At 42.3% G+C, this 22,470-nt stretch overlaps 1 protein-coding gene across 2 annotated transcripts in view; it reads left to right on the forward strand.

The window, feature by feature from the left end:
- GRTP1 (growth hormone regulated TBC protein 1) overlaps positions 1–22,007 on the forward strand; it is a 39,531-nt gene extending 17,524 nt beyond the window's left edge. Inside the window, exons 5-8 of one of the 2 annotated variants that reach the window (XM_069878077.1) lie at positions 166–262; positions 19,910–20,082; positions 20,204–20,389; positions 21,461–22,007. In XM_069878077.1, coding sequence (XP_069734178.1) covers positions 166–262; positions 19,910–20,082; positions 20,204–20,389; positions 21,461–21,550 — 546 coding nt within the window. In that variant the 3' untranslated portion in view covers positions 21,551–22,007. The remainder of the gene's footprint in view (positions 1–165; positions 263–19,909; positions 20,083–20,203; positions 20,390–21,460) is intronic. The other variant, XM_069878067.1, reaches the window with a different exon arrangement.
- Positions 22,008–22,470: the final 463 nt, after the last annotated feature.

Here is a 22,470-nt window from a genome sequence, read left to right on the forward strand (position 1 = left end):
ATCAAGCAGGTTTAACAGCTTAGTCAGATGGTAGCCTTTATTACCAGATTTTACTTAATATGTCCACTTTGCAGAACTGTAAGAATTCAGCCATTAATCAAATGAAATAAACTAGAAACTCTTAAGAAACATGTATGCGTCTTAAAACTCTTCCTTCTATTTCAGGGCATGAACTTCATAGCTGGATACCTGATTCTTATTACAAAGAATGAAGAGGAGTCCTTTTGGTTGCTAGATGCTCTTATTGGAAGAATATTGCCCGGTATGCTAATAAGATATATAGTTGCATTCATATATTGGAACTTGGCTTCTATTTTTGTCTTTGCATTCTTCTCCATTTTTAGAGGTTTTGGTTGTTAAAATGGACTTGCATGGTCTGAAGATTTTCTGCAATCCTGGAAACACAACACACAGTCGCAGCATGCAGGCAAAGCTTGTCTGATTTATACTCAGATTTTAGTCTTGATGTGGTGGTTTATGTGTATGTTAATCTGCTCTCTTACTTCTTACTCCCTGCTTGTAACTGTTAGATGTCTTCTATGTCAGTATGATGCTGGGAAACAGGACGTGTGAAGGTGTCTGTGATTTGGCAGTTCTGGTCACAGGAATGTGATGTGAGACACAGATGAAGCAGTAATCGCAGAGCAGAGCGAAGATGAGAGATATGCATAGTTTGGGAACTGTGCTTCAAACAGGAATTTCCAGTGGCTTGGCAAGAGGCAGCATGAGCTTTCTTCAGAGGTAATTGGTAAGGTGGTGGTAGATTCTGTTAGGCACGATAGTTTCTGCCATGTCCACGACTTCTGAGCAGGGATATGTTGTGTATTTTACAGCTTGTGATTTTACCACAGAGCAAACATATGTCAAAATCCCTGTCTGTGTCTGTATGTGAAATCCTTGTCAAAGCTCTGTTACAATCAATGCTGATCTAGCCAGGCTGGTCAATAGAGTCCACAGGGAAAATCTGCACACCCTAAGCTATAGATATTCTCTGCATCTGGTCGGTTCAGTAGCTCTCTAGGTTCCCTTGCCTGGATCTCTTGGTTTGCAGGAGGTGTTTACACACTGAATTCTGCCCAATGTATAAACTGAATCTCACCGCATTTGTGAAGTAATTTAAAACCAAAAGAGACTTCGGGCTCAGCTGTGTTTTATGCTCATATGAAATTTATTTGGGAAAGCTCTTTCTTGGGATTTTATTATAGATGAAGAATGGTTTCATCGTGAATTCCCATGACCACTGCACAGGACTGACTACAGCTTCACCTTTAATGTAAGGCCATGCTCAAAACAGAACACAAGTTTTTCTATAAGGTGGCTTTGAAATTCCCTGTTGGCCCATTTTTGCTTTTGAACATCTCTTTATCACAGATGGCTGGAGGCTGAATCCAATATTACAGTGTCAACTGAGTTCTGGTCAAGGACATCGAGGCTGATATTTTCATTTCTGCTTTATTCTGCTCTTCTTTAGGGTTAAAACAAAAAAAAAAAAGTTATTTAATTTTTGGTTCCTTGCTGAATGGAAAGGAAAGACTTGGAAGAAGAAACAAAAAGAGCCAAGAATGTCTTTTGGTACTTTTGAATGATTGTAAGAAGCTATCTTTTATGCTGAATACACTGTGTAGGAGCTCAGGTTTTCCTTGCATATGGGCAGGGTGCTTGGACTTCGCCTGCAGATAGAGAGTAGAGAAAGGCAGGGAGCACTACAACTTGTTGAATCAATCTGCAAATATTTGAGGGTCTGCAGCCTTTAAGTTTACTTTCAAGTTATAAAAATAGTCTAAAGAAACCAACTGTCTGTTTCTTTTGTTCAGCCTTGAGAGCTGTAAGCTGTGCAAACAGGTAGGAGACTGATGGTTGCTGTCTGCCGCATGACCTGCCCCTGGCTGCCATGGGTGGATGTCTTCCTATTGACATCACTGTGAGAGGGATAAAGCCCTCAGTAAAAGGCAAGTTTTGTTGCAAAGTGATGTGTGGCAACTTTTGCTGTTAATGTTTTTGATGGTCTTATATGTTTTTATTTGCGGCAAGGGAGTAGATTCAGAATTTTTTATTCATTGCTTTTGGTAGGGAACTTACTTTAGTTTAGTTTTACTTTAGGCCTTCTTGTATATCCTTCTTCTACACTTTCCTGACACCTAAATGGCAAAAGTTGCTCTTCTTTTTCCCTCTTAGTTGTTGAATTTATCCTAGGGCAGTAGCACTGGTGATGAGAAGAAACTCATAAAGTGAAAAGCAATTACTTACTGTGCCTAAAAGAGTTGTACATTTAATGAAGTTATATTTATAGATATATGTTTACTACCGTGTTTATAGATATATTTTTACTACCCTGTAACAAGAGTCTTGTTATAGACTGGCCTGGGTTCAGCACATCCAATACAGGCATCCAGCTGAGGTGCTGAAGTTAGAAACATACGTGCTTATGTTTCTTTGATAGTCAGTGGGGAATGGGATATCTGGTCAGAATTGCTGATCTGAACATGCCCCTTTCCCCTCCACAGTCAGTTTTGAGAAAGCTTAAGGTGTCTCTTTCAGCTTGGGTCCCTCAACGAGAGCCCAAGCTGGGTAGCCTGAATCTTTCATGTAGTACAAATACTTTCATAGTCAGAAAACTTGTTGCTGATGCACTTCCCCACCCTCCAGTTTGTTCGGGTTTTTTTCCCTTTTATTCCCACTGCCCTCCTATATCATGCTTGAATTGTACATTTATGAAAATCAAAGCATAATGGGTAAAATAATCAGCATAATTTCAGTGAAATATTGTGTGTATATATATGAGAGGGAAAAACTATCTATAAAGAAACTTAGTCAGATAAGTAAGTACTGCCTTTCTGTTAAGAGTGCAAGGTACAGCATATTTTGGTTTACAGCCCTATAATTATTTGTTGGGGAAGCAGAGAAACATTGTATATTCTCCAGATCTTTGGAGGGAAAAGCAGCAATAATTTCTTGATGTGAAGAGTTTGATTAGTCAACGTTTTGCCTTGCTGATGCTCTTTTCTTCATCTGTTTGCATTAGAATCTACATGTTTTCCCCCTTCATTGCAACAGATATGCCTCCAGGACATGACCTCATTTTTAGAGCATGTCCTGTCGCTGCCAGTTAAATTGGTGGTGATTTAGGACAATTCAGAAGTCCCTTCTCTGTCCTCTGCAGTGCCCCCATGAAAGCTTCCTTCCCCCAACCCACATGCGTTTAATTGCATTAAACAGCTGTTTCTGTAGCTTGATGCTGACAGCGGATGAACCACGCCAGCCACAGATCAATGTCATTGATTGAAAAATGTGGAATGTGACACATGGGAGCACTAGTGGTAGCTTTTGGGGGCTGTAACAGAGAAAGCCTCCCTAAGCCATGTCTCACCTACCTGCTAGTATTGGGTTTTAGGTCTGGGTGGAGGTATGTACTGTAGAATATGATGAAGGTGTGACTGCTCCACCCAGTGACAGGAGGGGGACGGCTTGGGCATGCAACACCATCAGGAGAAGTTTTCTGGATGAATTGTTGTGTTCCACTCATATGGAGTTAGCACAGCTGGAAGAGCAACCCAGCAAAACTTACACTTTAGTTTGTTGTTATGTGGAGTTGTGTGCACTCCATCCCTCTGACTGAACATAGCACTGCTGGGTACAGCTGGGTGAGGCCAGAAAGATCCTGCTTCTGCTGCAGGCAAGCGCGTTCCACTGCCTGTTGTGTCTGTCAGCTGCTCAGCCAGGGATTTGGAGGGATTAGGAGCATATCTCATTTAAACACATCGAGGAGGAAAAGAATTATTAGTTTAACTGAAGGTTTGGGTGTTACCAAGACCTCTTATTCCCAGGTTCATTCAAAACAGATGGCTGGAGCAGACAGTATCGCTCATAAGAAGCAGTATGGATTCAATTTGAGTTCGGAGTGGATATGTCTGCTTAGCTCTGGTTCCTCTTGAGAAATTATTTTGTTCTGTTGAGGAAATATCAGGGAGGTTGCTTTAAAAAGCATCAGGTAGGTGGGAACTTTTAACTATGTTACTCTTGTATTTAATTTAAGGAGCCTATTTGTCACATTGTACATATTTGTGATGATATGGTGAGCTTATGATAAAAAAAACTTGACAATTTGGACTCACTTTAGTATTACAGTTATAGAACCATAGAATCACAGAATGGTTTGAGTTGGAAGGAACCTTAAAGATCACCCAGTTCCAACCCCACTGCCATGGGCAGGGACACCTCCCACCAAACCAGGCTGCTCAAGGCTCCATCGAGCCTGGCCTTGAACATTTCCAGGGATGGGGCAGCCACAGTTTCCCTATAACAGAACAGTTTCTGCCACCACCACTTCAGTGGTTCTCAGTCTGTAAGCAGCAGTGCCTCTTAAGCTATACTCTGACGACTCTACTGGACTATTATACTGGAGTTATTTACTCTTACTGAAAACCAGTTGTAGAGGACTCCTCTAGTGGTTGAGAAAGGTCTTATGGTTTCTGCAGTAGCCTGTTCATGGCAATTTTATACCCCTTTATTCTTGTGCCAGTGCTGACTTTGGGGGAAAAAAAGAGTCACGTATTTTGAGAATACAGTCTATTAATTTTACAGTTATTTTATATTACTTAGCTGCCTCAGTCAAATTTCTCTCTTGGATGAAAATTTTCTGTTCGTACTTTAGCCTAAAAATTATTTTGTGTGCTTGTTCCAGTTTGAATTGGGTTTTTTTAATTTGATCACAGTGGCACCCTTTTCTTTTCCAGTGGGAAATTTACCAGTGCCTTGTGCAGTGGCATTATTGCTCTTTTTTCATAGCTGAAAGTGTTTTATTTGAGAGAGAAAAACTGTAGGATCTCTTTGCCTTTTTTCCCTTGTGGCACTCTGGTTTCGATTTGTGGTCTCAGTAATAATGCATGTGCTATTGCTCCTCTCTCATTGTCAGCAGATGTTTTATCCACAGCTTAGAGGAATTCATAACACCTTCTTGCTGAACTTTATTTGCAGAGTCTTGTCCTTGCTATTTTAAATACCATGTCTTTCTTACTTTGGTCTTTTCCCTGTGTTACTCTGTTGTGCCTTATGTATTGACATGGGACAGTATCTCTCAGTCCAGGTTAACAGACTGTTAACCAATACCAGCCTTTTCTTTTTACCACAGAATCATAGAATGGTTTTGGTTGGAAAAGACCTTTAAGATCATCGAGTCCAACCTTCAATCCAGCCCTGCTGAGTCCGCTACTGGACCATGTCTCCAAGTAAGACATCTTCTCGTCTTTTAAACACCTCCAGGGATGGTGACTCAACCACCTCCCTGGGCAGCCTGTTCCAGTGCTTGACAACCTAATATCCAACCTACATCTCCCCTTGTGATTCTTGAGGCCATTTCCCCTTGTCCTGTCACTGGCTACCAGGGAGAAGAGACTAACCCTACCTTGGTACAACTTCCTTTTAGGTAGTTGTAGAGAGCGATAAGGTCTCCACTCAGATTCCTTTTCTCTATATTGAATAACCCCAGCTCTCTCAGCCACTCCTTATACGACTTGTGTTCTAAACCCTTCACCAGCTTTGTTCCCCTTCTCTGGACACACACCAGTATCTTGATGTCCTTTTTGTGGCCCAAAACTAAACACAGTACTCGAGGTGCAGCCTCACTACTGCCGGATGCAGGGGAAGGATCACTTCTCTAGTCTTGCTGGCCACACTGTTCCTGATGCAGGCCAGGATGCCATTGGCCTTCTTGGCCACCTGGGCACACTGCTGGCTCATGTTCATTCGGCTGTCAACCAAGACCCCCAGGTCCTTCTCCTTCAGGCAGCTTTCCAGCCACTCCTCTCTGAGCCTGTTGCGTTGCGTGGGGTTGTTGTGACCCAGGTACAGGGCCCAGCATCTGGCCTTGTTAAACCTCATACAGTTGGTCTCAACCCATTGATCCAGCCTATCCAGCTCCCTCTGTAGATCCTGTTTACCCTCAGGCAGATCAGTACTTCCACCCAACTTAGTATCATCTGCAGACACTGACAGTGCACTCAATTCCCTTGTCCATGTCATTGATAAAGATATTAAACAGAACTGGCCCCAGCATTGATAATAAAAATGTTACATTAGGTATGGCCTACAAGCATTCTTCAAGGATCAGTCTAGCAGCTTTCCTTCAGCCTGGTTCTTTTTACCCTTTTGGGTTTTTTTAAAGTATTTCACCCTCATGCACAGTTTTCAGTGGTGAAGCAGTCACAAAAGTAGTAGACTGCACTGAACTAACTGTCATTATCTACAAGGAGACAAGGTGCAACGCAAGATCCCCCTTTGGTGGGTAGCTTAGCAGCTGCCAGTTAAGACAAATAAATGTCTGTGTATTGAGATAACGGATGATCTAACACATTTCTGTTGAGTTCTCTGTGGTTCCCAGTTGTATCAGCCATAGACTTGCGGGTACTGTTGCATAAGAGACTAGGCATACTAACAGACACGAATATTTGAACTGAATAATAACATAGAATCATAAGGTTGGGAAAGACCTTTGAGATCATTGAGTCCAACTCCACCTGTCCACTACTAAACTATATCCCTGAGGACCTCATCTACCCATCTTTTAAATACCTCCGGGGCTGATGACTCAACCACCTCCCTGGGCAGCCTCTTCCAGTGCCCAATAACCCTTTTTGGGTGAAGAAATTTTTCCTGATGTCTAATTTGAACCTGCCCTGGTAAAACGTAGTTGTGTATCATACACTTGGATATCCTTCTCCTTCAAGTAATTAATGTTATAATATTTAAAATCCCATCATATGGAATGCCAGGTTTGAAGGGAATGGCCACTTGAGAAATGCAGAGTTCAACGCTCTGCTACCTTTATGGTGTTTCTATTTAGACTGCTTGGTTTTAGTCGCAGTTGAACATGTATTTATTTCATTCTTGTGGCTGAATTTATTTTAATACCCTGATTGGGTGTTGCCAGGGAACCTCTGCCTGCAGAACTGGCTAGGTAGCTGGGTCTCTTAAGACCTGCATCTCCAAAGGGAGGTAGAACTTTTTTTCACACGAAGCATTTTATTCAGCCGTGCAGACAGAAGACACTTGCTAGACCTGAACAGTAGTAACACTGAGCTGAATTTGCAGCCTGTGAAGGAGGCCATCATGACAGAAAGCATGTCCTTTCACACGGAAGACTTGAGCGCTGCCTTTGGTGTGCAAGGCTCCTTACAAGATTATTTGTAATATGCGTGACCTCTTGTTTGCAAAGTAGCTTTTGATAACCAAGCTTTTTTGTAGCACCTTTGACCCAAAACGATTCAGATCAATCGATTCTGTGTTGTTTGCTTATCTTCCTCCTCCTCTGGCAGCATCCAGCTATAGGGCTGTGAGCTGGCAGAGTTCTCATTCATCCTTAGAGAGTTCCTCTGTGATCGCACATGAAGTGCAAGAAGCAGTGGCATCATATCTGCCACTAGGAGAGAGGAAGGTTTGGCTGGTAGGCTAAATAATTAGGAGTTTTGACTGTGTGGTTTTGACATGTTTTACTGTTACCCAGCAGTCGTGATGAAAGCATGAATCTTTGAACAGTAGAGGTCAGTTGTATTTACCTGGGAATTAAGCATGTGGTGTCCTGTTAAGCTGAAGGTGGAATGTAGGAGTCATCATGTGCCTGTATTTAGAAACCATGATAAGCCTGAAATGCTTATTACTTACAAATCTGAACTGCTAGGGGATTTGAGAGACTTGAGCAAGGAGGAAATGAGTAACTGATGGTTTTCTTCTTTAAAATTATACGTATATTTATAGTTCTGGAATAATTTTTTTCCTGTATGTATTGTACGCCCACCTCATATCACAAGCCTCATGAATAAGAGAACAATCACAGCATTCAGTAGGTGTGCTTTAGGTTGCTGGGTAGAAGTCGTAGTTTCATCTAAACCAGAAGTTTGACAGGAGTATATTCTTGTCCACCTTACTTTTGTGAGGAAACATGCTAAGTTTCAGCTGTGCAAAGTGTTAACATCCATAGTGCTTACAAATGCTGAAGGAATATTGTGTTCCTTGATATGGCTGTATTTATGCTGGATGCAGGACATAAATGACTTATTCCACCCATAAAAGTCAAGTGTGCCTCTTTCCTTCTGGCAAGCAAGCCTTGCATTAACGTACCTCAAGTTCAGCACTATGATGTTATCTTCAATAGCTTCCCTGTGGTGCAGCTCTGGATGGGACTACAGGCTCTGGCTGCCTGTGCAGGCCATGGTTTATCTCCCCAGTAAATCAAATTTTCATCCCTTTCAAAAGCCACCAGCAAAATACTTCTCAAATGAAATGTTACTTCAGATAGGACTGATCAAGTAGAATTCCCTGGCTGCATACAAAGGAGGAAAACAGGTAGAGTAGGGGAAACACAGAAGTGTGTGTCTGGGGGAAGAGGTGCACAGGGCAGATCCTAATGTACAGTTTTGTATTTTAACTTGTAAATCCTCATAAGATGTATTTATACGCTTGAAGTAATCTATACGTTAAATACCAAGACTCATAAAACTGGAAATGTAACTGGATTTGCTGTACAAGAAGCCAGATGAGGAATCATAGAATGGTTTGGGTCGGAAGAGACCTTGAAGATCATCCAGTTCCAACCCTCCTGCCATGGGCAGGGACACTTCCCACCAGACCAGCCTGCCCAAGGCCCCATCCAACCTGGCCTTGAACACCTCCAGGGATGGAGCATCCATGACCTCTCTGGGCAACCTGTGCCAGTGTCTCACCACCATCATCGTGAAGGACTTCTTCCTAATGTCTAGTTTAAATCTTCCCCCCTCCAATTTAGAGCCATTAGCCTTCTCTTTTCCAGGCCAAACAACCCCAGCTCTCTCAGCCTGTCCTTGTAGCAGAGGTGCTCCAGCCCTCTGATCATCTTTACAGCCTTCCTCTGGACCTGTTCCAACAATTCCATATCCTTCTTATGTTGGGGATTCCTCCCATTCCCTCTGCAGCAGACAGGTTTGGCTGGCACTTCTCATCATGAAAGGTCCCAAACTTGGTCTGAAAGAAAGACTCTACCACCACTCCTGGTAGTGAACTCAAACTATAAATCACTCTTACTAATAATGTTTGCTCTACTTTTTATTGGCATTTGCCTTGTTCTAACTTGAAGCTATTGCTTCCTTTTAAGACTTCCTCTTGCAATATTAAAAAGCCAATAATGCCTAGCGTTTTCCCTATGAAGTGGTGAAGTTTGCTTTTAATTTTCTTTGCATAAATTATACAAATGGAGAAGTTCCTTACAGAGCTCAGATTTGTAAATAGTATTTGTAACCTTTTCTTTCACATCCCTTCCAGTTCTTCAGCTTCCTGTCTTAAATGTGAATATCAGAGCTGATGCAGTTTTCTCACCTTATTTTTTCAAATGCCAAATAGAATGTTGACACACTTTCACCTTCAGTAGTGATATATCCAAGGATTACTCTGGCTTTTCCCAAGCTAAGATGTGCTTACTCTGGATTTATCATATGTGCAACTTAAGATTCTGCAAAATTGTTTCTTTTAAATTGCTCAGTTGTATTGTCAAGGTTTTCTTTTTAATACAGCACAGTATGAAGAAGCACTGACAGCAGGATTTGATATTGTATCAAAACACAGTGTAATGCATATGGAGCATAAGTGGCTGCATAAAGAATGTGGTTTTGGAAGGAGATGTGCTTTGGGAGTAAAGGAAATTATATGAAGAAAATCGTGCACAGTGTTAACTTGTATGTACCTAAATGTACAAGAGGTGTCTGTTCAGTTTCTGAGAGATGCTTGGGAAATACAGCCTTGGTTGTTTCATATTCCTTTTGAACACTGTGTTCAATTTTAGGCTTCTCGCTGCAAGAAGGACATTGAAGTGCTAGAGCGCGTCCAGAAAAGGGCAATGAAGCTGGTGAAAGGGCTGAAGAACAAGTCTTATGAGAGGCGGTTGAAGGAAGGGGGTTGTTTAGCCTGGAGAAGAGGAGGCTGAGGGGAGACCTTTTCACTGTCTGCTACCTAAAAGGGGGTCGTAGCAAGGTGGAGGTTGGTTTCTTCTCCCAGGTCACAACTGATAGAATGAGAGCAAATGGCCTCAAGTTGCACCCGGGGAGGTTTAGATTGGATATCAGGATAAGTTTCTTCACCAGAAAGGTTATCAGGCACCGGAACAGGCTGCCCAGGAAGGTGGTTGAGTCACCATCCCTGGAGGGATTTAAAAGGCGGGTAGATTTAGTGCTCAGGGATATGGTTTAGTAGTGGACAGGTACGGTTGGACTCGATGATCTCAAAGGTCTTCTCAAAACAAATGATTCTATTTTAAGTTCAAAAGACTTGAATGCTTTACAAAGTTTTCAGTTTCTGGCCAGTGGAGGATTCTTATTTGTTCCTCTTATAGCTTTAAAACCTGTTGCTTCAAGATTATAGTTAATTCTCATTAGTTTCCTCAAGCTTGAAGTACTAGGATTGTAGCTTTCATTCCCCTTCTCTTCAGACTGAAAGGTTGGATTGACTTCCCTTTCCAAATACCAGGCTAGAACCGCATGTGTCTCTTCAGGTTTCTGTTTTAAGCCTCCTGCTTCTGTACCAGTCTTTTAGGTAATGTGCTCAGTAGTTCTCATGGCATGACTGTAGTGTTCTTCTGAAGAGCTAAGGAAAATGTAGCACAGAGGTGGTTCTTAAGGGTGAGAGAGCCTAAATGTTTAGTGTGGTTCATGCTGAGGTGTTAATAATTCTTGTCAGTGTGGTGAACTGATAAAATAGCTGTTCTTAATCACATAGAGGAATCAAAAAGCCACAAATCCAGCTGAAGTCATCAGTCATTAAGCCTCACTGTACATTTGTAAACATTTTTGTTTCCCCTACAGGTGTGATAAGCAGTTGTGGTGGTCTTCAGTGTTTGTTTGTTCATGGATTTCCTCTCCATTTGAGGAATCAGAGAATCAGAATGGTTTGAGTTGGAAGGGACCTTAAAGATCATCCAGTTCCATCCCTGCTGCTATGGGCAGGGACACCTCCCACCAGACCAGGCTGCTTAACGCCCCATCCAACCTGGCCTTGAACACCTCCAGGGACGGGGCAGCCACAGCTTCCCTGGGCAACCTGTGCCAGAGCCAGGAAACTGGTGTTCAAAGTCTGTCCAAGTGTTTTGGGAATTAAAAATCTTGGCTCCTGGGAGCATCATCAACCCAGTGAACTGCAGCCTTCTCCAAAGCCTGCAACTCTTTATAGACTGGAGCAATTCACGGAGTGCAATGACTGGGGTCAGGCCAGTCGGAAACAGTCAAGTGGTGAATAACCCATGTCCGTTGGTGTCTGTCAGCTCACTGATACTGTGAAAATCACACTAACCACAAAAGGAGAAATTCCAATGGTAGTGGATGCAAAGAATCACAGATTCACTAGGTTGGAAAAGATCCACTGGATCGTTGAGTCCAACCATTCCAGAGGGCATAGGAGGAAAAAAAGGAGGATTAGCCAACAGCGTTTTGCTCGGAGCTATATGTTACCTGTACAAGAGTGCTTTGTTAGCTATAGTCTTAATCTAGGCTAGTTTTTAATGACGCAAGCGTCTCCACTGAGCAGCTCATTACAGAGAGTTACTGATTAAAAAAGAATTTTAAAAGCCAGTTTCGCTCTCCATAACTGGAATGTCTGAAAGTTGCATTTGTGCTTTCAAAGGTGCTGCCAACTTCAACTTGTTTCTGTGAGAGGTTACATGTAAAGTCTTTGTTTCTTTGTATTTCATCACTTCTGTAATGCCTGGAAGGATATAATTGTCTTTTTTTTTCATTGTCTTTAGTCAGAAGTAAGAGATGAATACAGATAGATGAGATTATGTACCTTTTTGTGCTTGCTGAAAAGGTGTTAATAGTAAATAATTTCTCGAAATACTTTTAAAGAAGTGTTAGGTTGGAAAAGACCTTTGAGATCAATTCCAACCCAGCCTGTCCACTACTAAGCCATATCCCTGAGTACATCATCTACCCGTCTTTTAAATCCCTCCAGGGATGGGGACTCAACCACCTGCCTTGGCAGCCTCTTCCAGTGTCTGAGAACCCTTTGCATAATCGCAGTATCACAACCAATAAGCATCCATAGAATGCTTGCATTCTTTATTTTTTCTAAGGTAGTTCTGCCATCCAAAATTAATTGGACTGGTTTATGGTTTTTTTAAAGCTAAAGTTCGGTTGTGAATGATACAACTACTGCTGGTTCTGGTACGAGTTCGGTACCTCGGGACAGCAGTTGTGGTTCAGTTTGGTTTAATGAAGGAAAAATAAAATACAGGTTGAGCCTGGTTTGGTTTGGTTTGTTTACTGAGTTTGCTTATTTTCAATTCCCTGGAGGATTAGGAACTTATATTTTAAAAATAACACAGTTAAGAGTTCAGCTTGCTGTGTAACTGCCTATCTGCAGGATATCACTTTGGCCTGATATTGCAAAAATGAATTGGCAGTACTCTTGGTTTTCCTCCTTTTCCTGTTGTGACTTTCTGATTTCCTCCAAAACATTGATTATCCAACTTTTTATGCCGGGCACGTGATGTAGATTCTTAGAAGATCTATTGCACCTTTTTAGACTATCCCATAGCAGAAATAAAATAGCAGAACATTGTTGTGCCTTCTTGGAAAAAGCATGTTGAGAGTCACCAACAGGGAGAACGAGTGAGTCAGTAGATTGAGGAGGAAGAGCATAAATGGCATTTAGGTGTTCTGAAGGTGGAAAGGACTGCTATCATAATCTAGTTTTACCTCTCTGTAACTGAAGTGATGAAACTCATTCCGTATGTGTTGCATGAAGTCCATAATTTCAGCTATGATAGTGTATCTTTTTGGAAAGGAAGACTTCGCACTGCCAAAGTAATTTAAAATAGCTCGTATTCAGCAACGTGGAAACAGCTACGTTTTTATAGTGAAGGATTAGCGGAAAGGATTATTTTCCCACAAAGGCATGTGGTGTTATCTGTTTCTCTTCTGACTCAAAATGTAGAACTGAATGCTTTTCATGAAGCTGGCCAGTTCTGCCCATGGCAGCCTCTGCTTTTGCCTGCCAGCACTGGGACCTGCTCTCTTTGTCTCTTCTGGATTCCAGTAAATCCACTAGCAAATGATAACATGGATCTCCAGCGAGAAGACATTTTGAATGTTGATATGGATATAAAAATGAACCATGTTTGCTTGTTTGGGGGAGGAACTTTAATTCCTGCATTTTCCCTCACCATGGCTCTCATGGACTTTGTAAACATATTCTTGTGAATAAAATACTTGATATTGCCTGTGGCTGTAAGAAAAGTTAAACTAGCTAATTCTAGATTTTTCAGTTTGGTTAAACAAATTGGACCTCTAAGACAAATCACTCGGTTTGACACAGGCTGGGTTATAAAGGCTCTTGAAATCACAGTTAGAAATGCTGGAAGATAAGCAGCAGAGCCGAGATCTCGTCTTGAGTATTTCTGTAGCACTAGGAATTCATATCATGCCAGTTCCAGCAGGAGTATTTATATTTAACCTGACACATGCACAACAGACTTAAAGGATTCTTTTTTAACTTGTGCAGCTCTGACTTGTAGAGGTAATTTAAGGCTATAAGAGTACTGCTTCTTCAACTTGTATTTTTGGAACCTCTTAATCTATTCGTAACAGAGAACAAGGTCGTACAGTCCCTGCAAGCTTTATCCTTATTTCCTGCAAATCTCATTACTGCTCTGGAGCACAAGCACAGTTATGTCTTAGTCCTGGACATCCTGGTAGGATTCTGAGAGGTGCTAATTATTGTGATAGGTACAGTGAAGTGTAGTTTAAGGAACATCTCTGCTAGATGCTGAACTAGAACAGGTTTCAAGTTAAGGGACAGAACACCACAGTCAGTGCCACAGTTTTTGTAACAAAAAGCTCAGAAAACAAGGAAAAACATCCCTTCATCGAATCTCCTGTGTTGTAACACTGTACAAGCATTAAAATATCTACCAGTTGGTGAAGCTGGCTTTTCGTTTTGCTTTCTGAGGAAGAGAAGCTGACAGGCTTGGCAGAGCAATGGGGCTGTGGTGCTATTCAGGGTCGAGACTTGGAGGAAGGGGTGCTTGGTACTTGGTACTTGGCAAATTCCATGTGGGATGCTGCCTGCGTTGCCCCCTGCTATGCTCTCGGGCACTCCTAAACTTAGCAAAGCATCGAAAATCCATAGGCAGGCACCAGGAATGACCAACTAAGCAAAGCTGGTGCACCTGGGTAGTGAGCAACAAAGGAAAGTTGAGAGGAAAGTAAGGAAAGCCTTACAAAACTAGCTTCCTAGTTTCATACTAGGAAACCTAATTTTCATAGAGACATTTTTCTGGAATTTAGCAATAATAATTTACTAATGGAATATAATATTAATTATAATACAATATTTCATTAGTTGTCTTTTAGAAGAAGATGTGATTAAAAGGAAGTGACCTGGCTATGTGTTTTTCCAGGGGCATATATAGTCCCCCCTAGGAATATATAGGAAAGGCAAGGAATGTGAAGTGTGTTTGAAAGGGAAGGCGGTTTGTTCTGTGAATGTCCAGAGAACATTCCTGTAAACCAACCAAGATCAATAGATACACAATATAATCAGCCTGCATATGACTTTGTTTTATTTTTCAATTAGTAAGTGGCAGATTGGAAGCAGTTACTGGCTTAGATCCATTCTGGATCATCAGCTACTCAGTATTTTGCCAGATTATTGAGAGGGAAAGATAATTAATATGCTAATTAACTGTGGATCATGCAAATCTAGAATCATAGAATGGTCTTGGTTGGAAGGGACCTTGAAGATCATCTTAATTCCAACCCCCCTGCCATGGGCAGGGACACCTCCCACCAGGCTAGGCTGCTCAAAGTCCCATCCAACCTGGCCTTAAACGCCTCACCTTGATGTAAGGAGGAGGCACCCACAACTTCTCTGGACAACCTGTGCCAGTGCCTCTCCATCCTCATCATGAAGAGTTTCTTCCTAATGTCTAATCTAATTTAAAGCCATTCCCCTTGTCCTGTCACTACAAGCCTTTGTAAAGAGCTCCTCCCCAGCTTTGCTGTAGCCCCTTTCAGGTACTGGAAGGTCACTATAAGGTCTCCCTGGAGTCTTCTCTTCTCCAGGCTGAACAACCCCAACTCTCTCAGCCTGTCCTCGTATGGGAGGTGCTCCAGCCCTCTCATCATCTTTGTGGCCCTCCTCTGGACCTGTTCCAACAGCTCCATATCCATCTTATGTTGCGGATTCTAGAACTGGACACAATACTCCAGGTGGGGTCTAACAAGAGCGGAGCAGAGGGACAGAATCACCTCCCTCAACCTGCTGGCCATGCTTCTTTTGATGCAGCCCAGGGTACGGTTGTTATTCTGGCCTGTGAGCACATATTGCCAGCTCATGTCGAGCTTCTCATCAACCAGCACCCCCAAGTCCTTCTCCGCAGGGCAGCTCTCAATCACGTTGTCCTCCATTCTGTATTGAAACCACATTGCCCCAACCAAAATCTCAATTTGTAAGATAAGATATGGAAGGAACATAAAGCTAATGTATTTTGAAGGTAGGTGAGTAAAAATAATTTGCTGCACAGGATCTTGTAAATAACAGCTTTATGGTGTATGGGAGGGCCAGGCTTATGTAGCCTTGTTTGTTAGCAAGATATTTTAACTTTAGGGAGAGATGCTGGGCAGAGCAGACAATTATAAATGATTAGGGAAAGTGGGCACACAGTGAAATGTTTGCAGCGAGGGAGAGCTGCAGGATTTTTGCTGAGGGGACACTTCCAGAAGGCGTAGGGATTGGACACCCCTAGCAAATAAGAACAGAAGAGCCGTGGAGGTTAAATATTACCAAGCGCTCGGGCAGTGGACCGAGTTAGAAAGTCATTTTAACTAGTGAGACCAGACGTGGAGCATGAATGGTGGCTCGAGCATGACTCCTCTGACTCCCAGTGTAGTTTGGGCTATTGCTGCGTAGCCCTTATGACTCGGTGCGTGTCCCTCAGGCAGAATGCAGGCCTGGGTGCTGCTGCTCTCTGCCCCGGGGCAGCTGTGCCTGGGGCTTGGCACCCCTGCAGGGGTAACGCTGCCTTGCAGGAGAGCGATGTCAGAGCCATAAGGTTAGAGGTCTGTGCTACCCCTAGGCCACTGCCGTGCTGTGATGCTCCTTGTAAATGATCCGTGGGTAAGGTTTGCACAAATGTGGGGTCTTGCAGGAATGTTTCTGGAGGACTGGAAATGCAGGTGTCCTCATTTGGGTCGCTAACTTTGTGTATATATACATTTATGTTTAAAAGTGTATGTACATGGAGAGTAAGACTATATATATTGAATTATAACTGCATATTAATTATGTGTAGTAAGTGTCATTAATACCCACAGTAGCTATAATTAGTGTATAACAATTACATGTAAAAATGTAATGTAGATTCTTTTAATGCAACTTCTTCCTGTCAGGACCTGGCAGCCAATATCCTGGCAAAAAACCTGCTACTGAGTTATTGGCATTTGCATAAAATCGTTAATCCCTCCTCCTGCTTGTTTTGCAGCGGCGCCGTAGCAGGATCCATGGGAGCCGCTCCCGCTCCACGGGAACAGCAGGAGGCTGCCCCAGATAAATGAATAGCTTCACGCTTTCTGTCCAGCAGCCCAATCCAACAAACCTGAACCGAATTTTAATGTACAGGGAGGCCTCTCGGCTGCTCCAGTGGTTCAAGGAGTGATGTTTTCGAGTTGCCTGGCTATTAACTTCTTACTCGCCAGGTCTCAAAAAGCTGGGTGGGTGTTTGGTTGCGTTCGCACTGACATCCTGACATTTACTTTGCTGTACAAATTAAAAATAGCAGCTGCTGTTGGTTTCAGCATTATCGGATGATTGCGGCAGCGCGGAGCAGAGAGCATGTGGGCTGCTGGCCTTCCTCCTGAGGACACTCTCACTGGTGGTAACTTGTAGAAGTCTTAAGTACTCGCATTTCTCACGAGCACAAGAAAGAAGAATAATGGTTTGTGGATGTGTGAGAGGAGGAGGAAGGGTAGGAAAGGGAAGAAATGTGATTGAAGGGGAAAGCAGGTTGTTCTGCGAAATGTGATTCTTTGTTTTTCTCTTACATAAAAGCAGCATTTAAAAAAAGGATTACTCAGCCGGTTAACGTTACTTCACCTGCATTCCAATTCACAGATGAACACAATGCTAACACAAAATATGGAGAAAGAGACGGGTTCGTGTCATTTTCAAGGTCGTGGTGTGATTTTGTTTGGTTTTAGCACTCTTCTTCATGGGATTACTTGTGCTTTAGCTCTCTGAGCTTTCCCTGCAAGCAACTGAAAGGCAAATGGTTAAAGGAATGTATATCATGGCAGCGACTCTTAGGTCTGTAGAGGAGTTTTACCCATCATTCTTCAATGGGAACAAAGAAAATAAGGATCACAGACAAAAACCTAGATTTGTAGAAGTTGAATGTGATGCTCTTTAAAACCATAAAAACTCCTGGAGATGATCTGCAGTTTGAACAGGACAAATGGAGAGCAAATAGCTCCTGGGGTGGGAATTCTGTTCAAGAAAACCATTGGAACAGAAAAGAGTGGAACGTGAAACTGCTTTTGTGATTTCATTAGAGAAATTAAAGTGGTTATACATGTACTGCATCATTTGGACATCTTCTTAAACTTATTTGTGGCACTGGGAGGTTTTATTGAAATTATTTCAGACAAATGGATTTTGCTCTGATTCTGTCGCTCATGTGAACCATTGGGCTGTGCTTTGTGTGTGTCTGTGAACCTTGGCAGGAACCAGCTAAGTTAGAGAAACCTGAATTGCTACTTTCTAAGTTCAGTGAAGGAAAGAAGCACGTAGAAAGGTGCTTGTGTTATCAGTTATTTCTTTCAGTAAATGTTAATAACGTAGATCCAGTCAGAAAACCGCTAGTGAATCATCATGACAGCTTCCCAGGACTGGAGCCATTAGGTTCAGCTTAAATGTTTTCTGTCGTCATCTAAAACAAAAATATGAATTCCTTAAATACCTCTGTCAGTTTCACCCCTTGCTGGGCTACCTGAACTCTTATGAACTAAAATACTCTTTTTCTCCCTTTAAGTATCCCCAGAACTACTTGTTTATAGAATGGAGATGCTCGTTATTCAGCCTGCACCTTGGTAATAAAAATGCTTGCTCTGTCAAACAGGCTGTGGAGTAATAGTCATAGTGTGCTCTGGTTTTCATAGAACCATGGAATTATTTGGTTGGAAAAGGTCTTTGATATCATTGAGTCCAACCATACCCCTTAGCACCTCATCTGCCCATCTTTTAAATCCCTCCAGGGATAGTGACTCCACCACCTCCCTGGGCAGCCTCTTCCAGTGCCTGACAACTCATTTGGTGAAGAAGCTTTTACTGATATCCAACCTAAACCTTCCCTGGCACATCTTGAGGCCATTTCCTCTCATTTTATTGCTTGTTACCTGGGAGAAGAGGCCAGCTCCCTCCTCTCCACAACCTCCTTTCAGGTAGTTGTAGAGAGCAATAACGTTTCCCCTCATCCTCCTCTTCTCCAGGCTAAACAACCCTAGTTCCCTCAGCCACCTCTCATAAGGCTTGTGCTCCAGCCTCTTCACTTTCTTGATTTTGGATTTAATGGATTAATGCAGTGACCTGCCATGTAAGATATGCAGATCTAATTTCAGTCCATCTCACAGATAAATTAAGTAGGAAGAGATGTTGCCTGAGGGAACCTGTCATTCACTTCATTTTGGAATGATTCTATGAAAAGTTGGATTTTTGGCTCATAGGAAATAGAGAAAAACTTCACTTAATGGCTAGGTCACACCCTAGAGGTGGTGTCTGGCCTCCAGCACCACAGCACAGCTCTCAGAAATCCACGTTTCCAGTTTGTGACTAGACCCTGTCTAAAGGCTATGGGTAGTTTTGGGGAATTTTTGTTACTTGTCTGGGTGTTGTGTGGACCAGGGGCTGCAGACTCTGCACATGGGAAGGAGGTGGTGGTTATATTGAACTGCTTAAATGTGAGCAAGGCTTTTGTAGTTTAACCTAGTAGTTAAAAATTGCCTACGTTATCCTTCCTTGGGATTGGAAGGGACCTTAAAGACCATCCAGTTCCAACCCCTCTGCCACGGGCAGGGACACCTCCCACCAGACCAGGCTGCCCAAGGACCCATCCAACCTGGCCTTGAACACCTCCAGGGATGGGGCAGCCACAGCTTCCCTGGGCAACTTGTGCCAGTGCCTCACCACTCTCACAGTGAAAAAATCCTTCCTTATGTCTAGTTTAAATCTGCCCCTCTCCAGTCTATACCCATTGTCCCTCATCCTGTCACCACAACCCTTTATGAACAGTCCCTCACCAGCTTTCCTGTAGCCCCTTTCAAGTCCCGGAAGGTCTCTATAAGGTCTCCTCGGATCCTTGTCTTCTCCAGGCTGAACAACCTCAACTCTCTCAGCCTGTCCTCGTACGGAAGGTTCTCCAGCTCTCAGATCATCACTGTAGCCTCCTCTGGACCTGTTCCAACAGTTCCATATCCTTATGGTGAGGATTCCAGAACTGGACACAATATTCCACATGAGGTCTCACAAGAGAGGAACAGAAGGGCAGAATCACCTCCCTTGATCTGCTGGCCGCACTTCTTTTGATGCAGCCCAAGATACAGTTGTTCCTGTGGGCTGCAAGCACACGTTGCCGGCTCATGTCAAGCTTCTCATTAAATATCAGAGAGAAAGGAGATACTTTGGTCGGCACAAATGAGGTGTTTGTGTAGAGGGTTCAGGCCTGGCTGAGAGAGAAGTGCTCTATGACCACAACACAGGCGTCTTCACTGCATGGTTTAATGTACTCCAACTTGGGATTCATAACCTCATCATGCCTTTATATACTCAGGTGTACAGGACATTCTCCTCAATTTTGTGCAAAAAAATCACATCCACAGGTTCCTAAATTCCAGTTTCTTCTCTCAAGATTATTACAGTCCTGCGATGTTGGGCCTGAAAACTGATCAGGAAGTCCTCGGAGAACTTGTGAAAATGAAAGTTCCAGCTGTGGCAGAGCTGATGGAAAGACATGGAGTCATGTGGACCCTTGTGGTGTCACGCTGGTTTATATGCTTGTTCATTGACATTCTTCCAGTAGAGGTAATCGATAACATAAGTTCTCTTAATATAAACTCGGTCATTATTTAGTCTGCAGTGCTTTAGCAGTCGTTACCTACTGGAAATCAACAAGCTGTAATCTGAATTCTCCCCTTTCCTGCAGACTGTGCTCCGAATATGGGATTGTTTATTCTACGAGGGGTCAAAGATCATCTTCCGCGTAGCCTTAACATTAATTAAGCAACACCAAGCTTTTATTTTGGAAGCCACAAATTTCCCTGACATTTGTGATAAATTTAAGCAGATCACCAAAGGAACGTTTGTAACCGAGTGTCACAGCTTCATGCAGGTAATTGCTCTGCAGCTTTTATATGTCACAAATTAAAAACAAGACTGACTGAGAAATGTTTTGCTCAGGCAAAAGATGGATACAGTTAGGAAAAATGTACCTGTAGGAATTTCTGAAAGGATGAAGAATATTCTTACAAAAGAAACGCAAACCTTACAAAGAATGACAATCTAAATCCATATACAGCAAATCAGTTGCATTATCTGTCATACAAGGAAAAAAATTATTTTTTCCCTTTTTACCGGTTACTGTGGGAAGTCTGATCAGAAAATAATTTTAATGCATCCTTTCAGTGATCTCTGCATTGTGTTTGTGTGCTTTTTTCAGATGAATTGTAACAGAATATTGTAGAATAGATACAAAGTGTGTTTTAAATTTGCATTGATAAATCCTCACAGTGCGAGAATATAAAGCATTATGTTTAGTCCAAGAAGAAAAAGGTAGCCCCAAGTTCTTTTCTCCAGACAAAATTCATTGAGTACGCAAGACTTACGACAACCTGCAAACTAAGAATTATTCTTGTAAACTATTAATAGATTGGATGCCAAATCTGTATAAAACACCAGATTCAGAGCTTAAGTCAGAAGACTGAAATGTAAAAGATGTTAATTGCAAAAAAAACCAAAACACAACAAACCCAAACAACAGGAACAGATCTGTCATAAATCCCTTGGCCAACTCTGCTACTGTTTGCTAAGAGTGCACAAAACTACATCCCAGCAGGTGATTCCTACTCCTAAAAAAGTTCTGTGCTTGTGTCAGTGCCCTCTGCTTAAATATGCCTGCTATCCACCAACACAGGTGCCTTTGAAGATAATTAACTGGACACTTGTATTCAAACCAGCTTTCGTGTAACTTCCAACACTTGCTATGACCTGTGCAGGTTTACCATGTCTTTACAGCAGAGCAGATGAAGATGCTACCCCTTGTAACAACAAGGAGGCCAAACAAAGTAGCTGTTTCCACAGCACAGATATCAAAGCAGGGATTTCACACCTCAGAATTCTTTAAGAATTCCAGCATGTTGTCCAAAGCCAGAATTTTAACGGAGTTTTCTCCTTTTGCCTCCAGCAAATCTTCACGGACCCTGGAAGCTTGTCCATGTCAACCATCAACAAACTCCGAGAGACTTGCAGAGAGAAGCTGCTTTCTCAGGGATAACTCACCAGATTTAACCAGGTGGTCAGACACTATAGCAGTTGATACATTCCTCTATTTGCACTGACTAAAGCACACTTTAAGCTTTCCATGAGTTAACTGACACTTGACCAAGTTTTCCTGCCTTTCCAGTAAGTTGTTGTTCCTTTGTACTGTACGTGAGAGTTCAGAACTGCAGCCAGTAGTTCTGGTTATGGGGGAGGGGTTGGTTGTTTGTTTTAAGGATCAAAGTGTTTTCAGATTAGAATGTGATCAGTGTCAGGACACTCCTTTTAAAAAAAAACAGTCACCGTTCTTGTCTCTTCAGGGCATTTTGTAATGTTAAAAGAAAACAGGTGTATAAAATTACATATGCTTCCTACTGTATTAACTGTGACACCATTACAATTTGTACAAAATAAATTAATTTAATTTGTTAGAACCTCTTTCTTGGTGTGGAGAGAGTAAAATATCTGATCTCTTCCCTGACTGCCAATAGTTGACAGGAAGACAAAACATCTTCCATTTTCCTTGCTGCTATGACTTAAGGAACTCGGTAAATATGGCAAAGTGCAGGGCAAGACAGCAGTGAGTAAGACAATGTTTATTCTCACTAGCAGTTACTCTGTGCAGGGTATAACAGCTCTTTGGGTCAAAACAGCAGGGAAATGTGCAAGCCCAGGCTACAGAAAGCAGCAGCATAAATTCCTCTATAACTGCTTTTAATATTTTATATGCTTACTCTGGGTGTTGTTGTTCTAGCACAGTAGGTACCAAGTAATTTGCCTCAAACCTGGAAGTAGCATTTTTCACTTTGTGGTAAGGGATGCTGAAAGTAGCTGCTTTACTAGTACTTCGTGCTGGGGTACAGAGGTTGTACAGGTGCCATCTCCTCGTACACAGTGTTCCTAAAAATTCTGCGAGAAACAGTTGTAAAAATGGCT

This window comes from Phaenicophaeus curvirostris, chromosome 1 (assembly GCF_032191515.1).
Source record: "Phaenicophaeus curvirostris isolate KB17595 chromosome 1, BPBGC_Pcur_1.0, whole genome shotgun sequence".
NCBI classification, from domain to species: Eukaryota; Metazoa; Chordata; class Aves; order Cuculiformes; family Cuculidae; genus Phaenicophaeus; species Phaenicophaeus curvirostris.